The sequence below is a fragment of the Salpingoeca rosetta genome (genome assembly GCF_000188695.1).
Source record: "Salpingoeca rosetta unplaced genomic scaffold supercont1.13, whole genome shotgun sequence".
Lineage (NCBI taxonomy): Eukaryota > Choanoflagellata > Craspedida > Salpingoecidae > Salpingoeca > Salpingoeca rosetta.
Window position 1 is genome coordinate 959,782 of NW_004754921.1, and position 10,000 is coordinate 969,781.

Genomic DNA, 10,000 nt, shown 5'->3' on the forward strand with positions numbered 1-10,000 from the left:
ACACACACACACACACACACACACACACACACACACACACACACACACACACACACACACACACACACACACAACCACAATCGACACTGCCGCACCGTGTGCTGCTGCTGCTGTGAAATTCGCTGCATGGTGCGCTGGCGACGCTGCGGCGCCAATCGCTCGTGGCGATCGCGCTCCTCCATCAGCATCAGCTCATCTCGCGTCTGTGCTTGCATGCAGGCATTCGGTGGAAGGGGTGGCCGCATGGGAGAGAGATGAGAGCATGCACACGTGATAGGCAGGTAGCCAGTCAAGAGAAAGAGACAACAATGAAGATAGGTGAGGGAGAGACATCCACGCACAAGTACACACGCACACAGACGCACACACATATAGATATACACACAGACACAGACACAGACACACAGACACACACGCAGACACACACACAGACACACAGACACACACGCAGACACACACACAGACACACACACACACAGACACACAGACACACACACACAGACACACACACACACACACACACACAGACACACACAGACACACACACACACAAACACAAGTGCGGACCGGTGGGGCGCGGGAGTCGGGCCCGCGGATCGTGGCTGCAGGTGGACTGCGATCGCGATAACGCGCATGACGATGCTGATGGCGATAGTTGAGGACACCGTCACCATCATGGCGACGTTGGCTGGATGTTGATGTTGCTGCGGAGCGTGGGCGACTCCCGTATCGGCTGCTGCTTGTCACGGCATGCAAAGCGTTGGAGGGTGACAGGTTGACATGAGGATGGTGTTCGAAGTCGTGGGACGAGACGCATTGGACAACGACATACACACGCACACACAGATACGCACATACACACACACACGCACACGCACGCACACACACACATACACATAAACGCACACATGCACACACATCCCTACCTGGTGGCCGCGGACACGGGCGAGTGTAGGCGTCGTGTTGGCTGACGTCGTGTACGCTGTCTGTGACGGCTTGCAAAAGGGTGGTGTCGTGATCTGCGTGAAAGGCGTGACGCCGGCGACGATGACACAACTCCAACATTATCGTCATCATCACTGCTGCTGCTGATGGTGCTGCCGGCGTGACGCTGAAAGTGCTTTCGCCTGAGCTCATCTTCAAGATTATTGTCGTCTTGCTCGTTATCATCCGTGAGAGATCCAGTGGAAGCTGCATACACGTTGAACACGAGGGACAAATTGAGTGGCTGTTGGTGCTTAACAAGAGTACAGAGATCAAGCCACGTGCTTGCATGCATGTGAACGAACAAATAATTCAGCACACGCACACGCACATACATACACACACACCGGAGTGAACAAGCGCGCTGACACAGTTTGCAAACTGGTCAAGGGTGATGCCGACGACGTGGGCTGGTGGAACGTGGATCCGCTCGCCGGAATAGAGCTTGCAGCCAATCGTGGACGCAGCTTCAGACACACACACACACACACACACAAGTGCAGTGGCGTGACATGAGGTGAGCACACGTTGGAGCAGCACAATGAAATGTTGGGCAATGCGTATGCGCGAGCAAGTGTGTCTGTGCACGCGCAAAGTGTGTGTGTGTGTGTGTGTGATTGGGAGCGCACTTCGCTGGAGGATGATGCTGGGGATGAAGATGGACCCTTGCTTGGTCAGAGCATACAGCGCTGTTGGAAACACGACCAATTGGATCGAGGGATGCCATGGGGCGCACACGGGAGGGAGAGACATGGTGACGGTCGACTTGGGAACACTTTCAAGTGGCGGTGCATTGTACACACACACACACACACACACACACACACACACACACACACACACACACACACACACACAAACACATAGCATGCGGCGCAGTCTCACCTCTTGGGCCAGCGTGTGTGTATGGGATGAGGTCATTGAGATTGACAAGAACTTGCGTCACGGCTGCCCCGTCATGATCATGATCATCATCGCCATCCACATCACCACCGTCATCGTTGTCGGCGTTGTTGCTGCTGTCCAACTGCACGCGTGCAATGCTCTCAGCGGCGCCTGTGGAGAATGGGAACAAGACACGGGGTTGATTGGATGAGTGAAGTGAAGATAAAATGGCGCGTTGTAACTCGTACAAGAGCGTGTACACGCACACATACATACACGCGCACACACACATACACACATGTGCACACACACACGCACAAATTACACATGCACTCACACGAATATACACACACGCACACACACACACATACACTCATACACACACGGCCTCAAACCTTCTGGCCGCATTGCGCCAACGACGCGGCCGGCGCGGAATTCGTCGTCGTGCAGACAGACGACGCGAAGGCCGACGATGCGCTCGAGCTCTACACCACCAGCAACGCCGCCAGTGACGCCACCGCCGCGGACAGCAGCAGCAGCGGTGTGGTGCTGGTGATGAGCATGAAAACCGCCACCATTCAACGCACTGTCATGTGCCCCAGCATGAGCACTCCCTTCTCCATCACCACTCACATCTTCCACGGCCTCCTGCTCTTCGTCCGCTTCAAGATCACCACCACCACCGCTGCCGCTGCCGCTGCCCTGTCGGCGTCTATTCCGGCGTGGTGGCGTGTGCACAGCAACGGAGGATGCACTACCGTTGCCACCATCACCATCACCATCATCATCCACGTCCACGATCCGAACGGTCACAACCCCATCACCGTTCAGCATCCGGTCGTGTGCATCGTCGCCTTCCTCGTTGACACTTTCCTCGTGAGCGTCAACTGCACCAACCGCTGCTCTCTGCTCACATTCCATGCGATTCCCATCATCATCATCATCATCATCATCATCATCATCACCACTTCTCTTACCATCATCACCACCATCCTCATCACCATCCTCATCATCATCGCCGTCTGCGGCCACCTCGGCCTCCAGTTCCTCTTGTGTCTCCGCTGTTGCCCGCCCTTCAATTAGCGCCTGCACCTGCGGCAGCTGCCCTAGCGCACGCACCGTTGTGCGGACATTTTGTCCAGCTCTGCCCAAGCCATAACCGCCCCCAGCGCCCATGTACCGCGACTGCTGTCCTTCCTGTTCTCGCATGGATTGCGTCAGGGAAGAGAAGGCCGTGACGAAGCAAGGGAGGTTGCAGCATGCGCCAATCCTGTTGAGGAAGGCAACAGCATCCGCATCACAGGACGGCGGCAGTGGAAGTGATTGTGGCGGTGCACCCATCATCTTCGATGCCATGCCACCACCACCGTCACCACCACCGCTACTACTACCATGCGCAAGTGGCCCACTTCTGCTCATTGCTGGACCGTGCACAGCCGTGTTGGGAGTGCGGCTGCTGTAAAGAGAAGAGGAAGGGTTGTAGGTGGCCGGGGGCTGTGAAGACAGGGATGAGTGCGACGACCACGGCTGCGCCCATGTGTTGCCGGAGAGATGTGTTGAGTGGAGGGACCGCGTGAGCCTGCTCATTGACGATGATGATGGTGATGTGGACGATGCAAAGGGCGAGTGACCAAACCCTGCCCCAGCTATGCCGCTCAGGTCATCGTGCAGGTACACAGGAGCGATCATCCAGGGGCCTTAAAGGGGGGGGGCGGGTGTCACGCATGACGCAAGCACATCATGACGCCTTGTGAGCAAGGCGAATCAGGGTGGTACCAGACAAACTGCTCACATACACGCACGCAAGGCTACCCGCACACACGTACGCACACATGGAAAACTATCAGCTCAAGGGCAGCGGCCATGCAGTCCTGTGTTTGACACACCTTGTGGGCTGTCGATGGCCTGCGCGCACATGCGGATGATATGGGAGGGAGGAGACGTTGGAAGGCCATCGGTGATGAGGACGATGGCATCAGCGCCAGATTGAAGAGCAACCTCGAGCGCTTCGCGTGTGCACGTCAACCCATCGGCTGGTTGCTGTGCAAGCCACTGCTCCAGTTGCTGTTGAATCCGAGCAGCGTGAGTGGGGGAGTGGGGAGCGGGCGATGAGAGATGATTGACGCTCACACGACAGCGAGCACGCACGCACAACAAACAACAAAGAAGACGACTGCACAAACCACACAAACCACATACAAAGACAAGCAGAGAAACATGCAAAGAGAGAGAGAGAGAGAGAGAGAGAGAGAGAGAGAGAGAGAGAGAGAGAGAGAGAGAGAGAGAGAGAGATATGCACACACACACTCTCTCTCTCTGTCGTTCTCACATATGCACACAGATACGCGAGAGCATGGCATGCAGCTCACGGAGAGGAAAGTGGCGTCGCTGGAGAGCCCGCGACCATCAAATGTCCGCGGTGTGTCGGAGAAGGCTGTCACGGTTACCCTGCGGCATAAGGGTGTCATGCAGATCGACGGACAACACGTGAGAGCACAGCCGCGCGAATGTTTCAAGACTTGGTCGTGCAGTGCATCATCTACATATGCATGGCCTGAGGCAGCAACAGTAGCAACAGTAGCATCAGCCCATGCAGCTCACCTGATGCCAGTGCGAGTGAGGAAGGTGCTAAGCTCGAGCACGTGCTGGCGAACGGCGTCCAGCATATCCACCATGGAGGAGGAGGTGTCCAGAAGAATGTGTACCTACAGTCACGACGAGGAGAGAACAAACACACGTGCGCGTGCATGTAAGAGACGGTGGTTTGTGCTGGGCCCATCAAACCTAACAGCAATTCTTCAAGCAGACCCTTGTTGCAAAGACACGCACGTGGTCAGCGGCAATTGGCGCCGGAAAGAGCGGAAGCAGGTCCGTGTGCGTGGTGGCGGGGGAAGCCTGATCGGCGGCCTTGTTGCTTCCATCACTTGCGTGTTGGATCATGCGCAGCAGGCGCGTCTCCACTGCATCACCCAGTGGCCGCTGTGGCAATGGCACCGACTGAGCATCCGCCAATCGCCCACAGCCAACAGTCATGCGCTGCACAGCGTTAACCGCATCCCTCAACAGCTCATCCATCCTTGCGACCGGAGTGTGATGCGAGAGAGGGGCGCTGCGGAAGTTTGGTTGGTGTCCTGCCTTTGTGCCTTTTGTTGTGGTGGTGTGTGTGTTCGTTGTGGCCTGCTTGGCGACCGTTTCTTGCGACTGAATTCAGTCGCCAGCGATCCATGCGCTTAATTTGCCTTGTTGCTTGCTCTTCAGCCTTCACTTCTTCACACATCACCCCTCCCACAACAACAGATATCAACCTTGTTGAGTGAGGCGGAGACACGACGCCAGCGATGCAGCAGCTGATGTCAGTGGCATTGGTGCTGGTGGCCTTTGTGGCCCATGCACCAGTGATCACCGCACAGCAGTGCCCATTCTTTCCCGATGGTCGGCAACCACAGAGGCAACCAACCCTTGGAAACTGCACCCACTACATCGAGTCTGCGTGTTGCACACGGGTGCGACTGCTCTGTGTGTGTGCATGTGTATGTGTGTATGTGTGTGTATGTGTGTATGTGTGTATGTGTGTGTATGTGTGTATGTGTGTGTACGTGCGTAAGTGTGTTTGCATTGTGTGTGTGTGTGTGTGTGTGTTTGCGTGTTTGCATTGTGTGTGTGTGCGTGTGTGTTCAATCGTCGCTGCACCACTCTCCCATCAAAGTACGTTCTCACATGCTTGCGATCACGCCCCTCCCTCCTCCTTCCAGGCTGAGGTGTCGTCTGTGTTTGCGGAGCTGCCGCGGCTCAAGGCACCAAAGAACAAGAAAGATCCTTCAGAGTGCTATGCAGAAATGAACAACCTGCTGTGCTACTTCTGCTCTCCTGCGCAGAGCGATTTCTATCGCGAGGGCGTCCCCGTCGTCTGTGAGCGCATGTGCAACCGCGTGTACCGGCGCTGCAAGCGCTTCTCCGTCAACGGCGTCAAGATGGAGGACGCTTACTCCAGTGGCACCAAGTTCTGCGAGGCTCAGGTTCGTCACACGTGTGCGTATGTGTGTGTATGGGTGCGTGCGTGTGTGTGTGTGGGTGTGTGTGGGTGTGTGTGTGGGGGGGGGGATACAGGTGCGGGCGCGTGGTTCAGACAGACACACACACACACATGCACACGCACACGCCCACGTACGAGCAAACCAGTTCATTGTGCGGGTCAGCGGCGCTCGTGTGTTGATCTCATGCGCTACGAAAAAACCAGTCACCGATCCTCAAATGTGTTGCTTGCTGCTTGCTGTGGTCGCGTGCCTGTGCAGGGGTTCATCGTGGATTCCACGCCTCTGGCAGATGTCCCGCGCGGTGTACCCGTGTACTCCACGTGTCACATCTACCTTGACGCGGCGTCGGCCGTGCATCCCTCCATCATGCTGCTTGCCGCCGTCTTGCTCGTCTCCATCGGCAATGCGTGCGGGCTTGGATCTTCCTCAGAGAGCAATGACGAGGCAGACAAGGCCGCAGAATCCAAACGCACGCGCCAAGGCACACCCAAATACACACCTGCACCCACACGCGCACCCACACGGTCACTTCCTTCGGCAGCCAGTACCGCACGGGCTTCTGCTTCGATCAACACCACGAGCATCATGCGAGCCAGCGTTGCCGTCGCAGTGCTCGCACTCGCGGTGCTGTGCAGCGTGCCGTCGGCAACGGCGCAGACAGACACGGTTGATGATGCGGATATGGTGGCGTGGGCGGCAGGCGTGGCGCAGCAGCTGCACACGATGCGCTCGCAGGGCACGGCCGCAAACCACCTGCAGAACACCATCGACACAGGTGTGTGTTGTTGTTGTGGTGTTGTGTGTTGTTGCATGTGTATGTGTTTGTGGCTGTGGATGTGTGTGTATGTGTATTGGGGTGTGTGCAGTTGAGAGCGAGGCAAAAGCCGCATTGCGTGAGCCGCTACTCCCATGTGCACTCTCACGCGTGCGCTCGCGCTGACGCATACGTTCACACACTGACACCACCCCCTCCCCCACCTTCATCACCTCTGCTCCGTAGCCAACTACACGAAGGAGACGATTGATGCGGGCGCACGTGCGCGCATGGTGGCGGACCGCCTGAGCGATTTCTTCACACGGAAGGAGGCGCTTGCACGCAACCTCGCTGCAGCCGCAGCAGACGCATACATGTGCGTAGCACGCATGCATGTGGCGCGTGACCGTGAATGTGTGTGATTGTGTGGTTTGAATCCGCTTCAACGAACAATCAATACACACAGCTCTCACATCGCACCCACTCCGCTGTCTCTTATCCCCCCCATCGGTTGTTGTAACTTCCTCTCCTCCGGCCGTTGGTGTCTGTGCAGGCGCCATAAGCAGAATCCCGTTATTCTCGAGCAGTACGCAAACGTCGACCTGCCCGAATCCCTCCCAGACCTCACATTCAGCCCTTTCTACAAGGTTGCTTGCTTGCTTATTTGGTTGGTTGGTTGGTTGGTTGGTGTGTGTGTGTGTGTGTGTGTGTGTGTGTGTGTGTGTGTGTGTGTGTGTGTACTCCCCCTTCTCTCTGTGTGTCTCATGGTATGCTCACCACACCCTCTGCCACCCTGCTGTGACACCATCATCACCACCACCAGACGAATGTGTCGTTTGCCCAGAGCGGCACAAAGGTCGCCATTGATGAGCCGCAGCCCTCCCAGGCCGTCGACTCGGACATCGCGTGGACAGCCGGGTACGTGTTGTGTGTGTTTTGTGTGTGTGTGTGTGTGTGTGTGTGTGTGTGTGTGTGTGTGTGTGTGTGTGTGTGTGTGTGTGTGCGTGTGTGTGTGTGTGTGTGTGTGTGTAAGGGGTGGGATTGCAAATGTGTTGAGAATAAGCGACTGTCTGCTGCTCGCTGCCTTCTCTCTGCACATGTTCACCTGTCCATCCCCGCCACTGCAACCAACACGATGACAACGACCACGGTATCTGGTGCCATCAGGCTGGACGGCGATGGCGTGTTCACGCGCAACATGCAAAACGATAGCGACATTCGCTGGCAGTATGTCGGCACAGAGCGAGGTACGTGGTGGTGGCGGTGGTGGTGATGGTGATGTTGCGGACGGTTGCAGTTGTGCTCGCGTGTGTGAACTTGCTTGATGACGGACGGCGCCCGAACGAAACATGCACATATGTGAATTTGCACAACACAGGACACGCAACACACACGCACACACAAGCAAACACAAGCAAACACAAGCAAACACAAGCAAGCAAACAAACAAACAAACAAACAAACAAACAAACAAACAAACAAACAAACAAACAAACAAACAAACAAACAAACACACACACACGCGCGCGCGCGCACGCACACAACCGACACCACACCTCCTTCTACCTGCTCATTCCTTGCATCGCATCACATGGTGTGCTGCTGCAGGCGTGTTTCGGCAGTTCCCAGCGCGGCTGTGGGACACGAACTTCATTGGCTTTCCCCTCGACTTTGACCCGCGGTTCCGCCCCTGGTACCTCGCCACCCTCTCCGGCCCAAAGGATATTGTGAGCGCTCCCACTGCATGCATGCCTGTTTTGTGTTGGTGTGTTGGTTGGTGGAAGGGCCAAAGTCTGCCTTGTCTTTGCGGGAGCATTCCTTTCCCTTTGCGTTCAACGTGTCCTCGCTCACACACACACACACACACACATACACGCACACGCACGCACACACACACGCACGCACTGCCCTCCAGGTGATTGTGCTGGACTGTTCGCGGTCGATGCGCGGGGACAAGTGGAACGATGCCGTGGCCATGACCAAGTTCCTGGTGAACAGCCTGAGCCGTGACGACCGTTACAACGTCGTCTGCTTTTCTTCGAGTCACAAGGACTACAACGACAACTTCGTCTACCGCAGGACAGGTGCGGTGGCGCTGGGATGAGATGACAGGGGATTGCATGGACAGAAATGTGACGAAGCGTTGTTGGTGGTGGAATGTTGAACAGCTGCTTGTATGCATTCTCATAACACACACACGCACACAATCCCACACACAATCCCCCCCCCCCACACACACACACAATCCCACGGCAGAGGTGCTGAGCTGCCGCAAGCACGAGCTGCTGCGGGGGACGTCGTCCAACAAGGAGGACACGTTCACGCGCCTGGACGGTTACACCCCGGCCGGCGGCACAGACCCGCTCACAGGCATCCAGGTAGAAGGGGGCAGGGGGTGCGGGTGGGGGCTGACTTGAGGAGGGGATTGTGTGTGCATGTGTGTGTGTGTTTCGACGATTTTGCACCGATTTTGACGCCTACCTATGCCGTCGTGCTACCACTAACACTCACATAACAATCACACACGCATCCTCACGCAACACACACACACACTCACTCACTCACTCACACGTCACACGTTGTGCAGGTTGGGTTCCGGCTGCTCCGCGGCGAGTGCAACGGGCTGGACACGGACTGCCCCATGCGCGATCCACCACGCACCGGTGCGCTGTCGCTGTTGTGCTCTGTGATGGTGTGATGGTGTGATGGTGTGATGGTGTGATGGTGTGATGGTGTGATGGTGTGATGGTCGGGGGGTCATGGCTGCATGCATGCATGCATGCATGCATGCATGGTGTGGAATGAAGGGGCAAGTTGGAGATGGTGTGTATGGATGGTGTTCATACGTGTTTACATGCACGCCAACGTTCATGCGACTTATCACTCACCTTGCGCGATGGCATTCAACACTGCCACCGTGACCATGAACGTCACCACCACCACCACCATCATCGTGGTCGTCGTTGTCGTGGTCGTTGCGTGTGTGCTGGCGTGTGCAGACTGCCAGCGGTTGATGGTGTTTCTCAGCGACGGAAAGGATCGCGATAACGAAGTCCGATGCGGCCGTGGTCAGTCAACACAACAAGTGGAAGAGGGCTGTGTGTGTGTGTGTGTGTTTGTGGTTGTGTGTGTGTGTATGGTTGTGTTTGTGGCTGTGTGTGGTTGTGGCTGTGTTTGTGGTTGTGTGGACTCCCTTGATTGCGCCCACTTCATCAACCCATCTATCACCGCCGCCACCACCCACACCAGGGCGATACTACTACACGCGCAACGGTCGTCAGTACGATCCACCACCGCTCTGCCAGTTCAAGTGGGACGACACATTCGAGTGAGTCTTTGCGTG

The 10,000-nt window shown here is 56.4% G+C and overlaps 2 protein-coding genes across 2 annotated transcripts in view; one reads left to right on the top strand and one right to left on the bottom strand.

Moving 5' to 3' along the window:
* The window catches only part of PTSG_05635 (uncharacterized protein), an 8,154-nt gene extending 3,135 nt beyond the window's left edge, over positions 1 to 5,019 (bottom strand). Inside the window, exons 1-11 of the mRNA XM_004993446.1 lie at positions 4,699 to 5,019; positions 4,471 to 4,574; positions 4,239 to 4,317; positions 3,756 to 3,933; positions 2,265 to 3,566; positions 1,870 to 2,040; positions 1,614 to 1,673; positions 1,332 to 1,451; positions 927 to 1,191; positions 568 to 736; positions 96 to 203 (exon numbers count right to left, since the gene is read on the bottom strand). Coding sequence (XP_004993503.1) covers positions 96 to 203; positions 568 to 736; positions 927 to 1,191; positions 1,332 to 1,451; positions 1,614 to 1,673; positions 1,870 to 2,040; positions 2,265 to 3,566; positions 3,756 to 3,933; positions 4,239 to 4,317; positions 4,471 to 4,574; positions 4,699 to 4,944 — 2,802 coding nt within the window. The 5' untranslated portion in view covers positions 4,945 to 5,019. The remainder of the gene's footprint in view (positions 1 to 95; positions 204 to 567; positions 737 to 926; positions 1,192 to 1,331; positions 1,452 to 1,613; positions 1,674 to 1,869; positions 2,041 to 2,264; positions 3,567 to 3,755; positions 3,934 to 4,238; positions 4,318 to 4,470; positions 4,575 to 4,698) is intronic.
* A 151-nt stretch (positions 5,020 to 5,170) lies between these two features.
* Positions 5,171 to 10,000, top strand: part of PTSG_05636 (uncharacterized protein) — a 12,098-nt gene continuing 7,268 nt past the window's right edge. Inside the window, exons 1-13 of the mRNA XM_004993447.1 lie at positions 5,171 to 5,372; positions 5,622 to 5,885; positions 6,162 to 6,678; positions 6,904 to 7,033; positions 7,211 to 7,304; positions 7,481 to 7,575; positions 7,825 to 7,904; positions 8,266 to 8,384; positions 8,573 to 8,741; positions 8,914 to 9,035; positions 9,245 to 9,320; positions 9,657 to 9,725; positions 9,907 to 9,985. Coding sequence (XP_004993504.1) covers positions 5,208 to 5,372; positions 5,622 to 5,885; positions 6,162 to 6,678; positions 6,904 to 7,033; positions 7,211 to 7,304; positions 7,481 to 7,575; positions 7,825 to 7,904; positions 8,266 to 8,384; positions 8,573 to 8,741; positions 8,914 to 9,035; positions 9,245 to 9,320; positions 9,657 to 9,725; positions 9,907 to 9,985 — 1,979 coding nt within the window. The 5' untranslated portion in view covers positions 5,171 to 5,207. The remainder of the gene's footprint in view (positions 5,373 to 5,621; positions 5,886 to 6,161; positions 6,679 to 6,903; positions 7,034 to 7,210; positions 7,305 to 7,480; positions 7,576 to 7,824; positions 7,905 to 8,265; positions 8,385 to 8,572; positions 8,742 to 8,913; positions 9,036 to 9,244; positions 9,321 to 9,656; positions 9,726 to 9,906; positions 9,986 to 10,000) is intronic.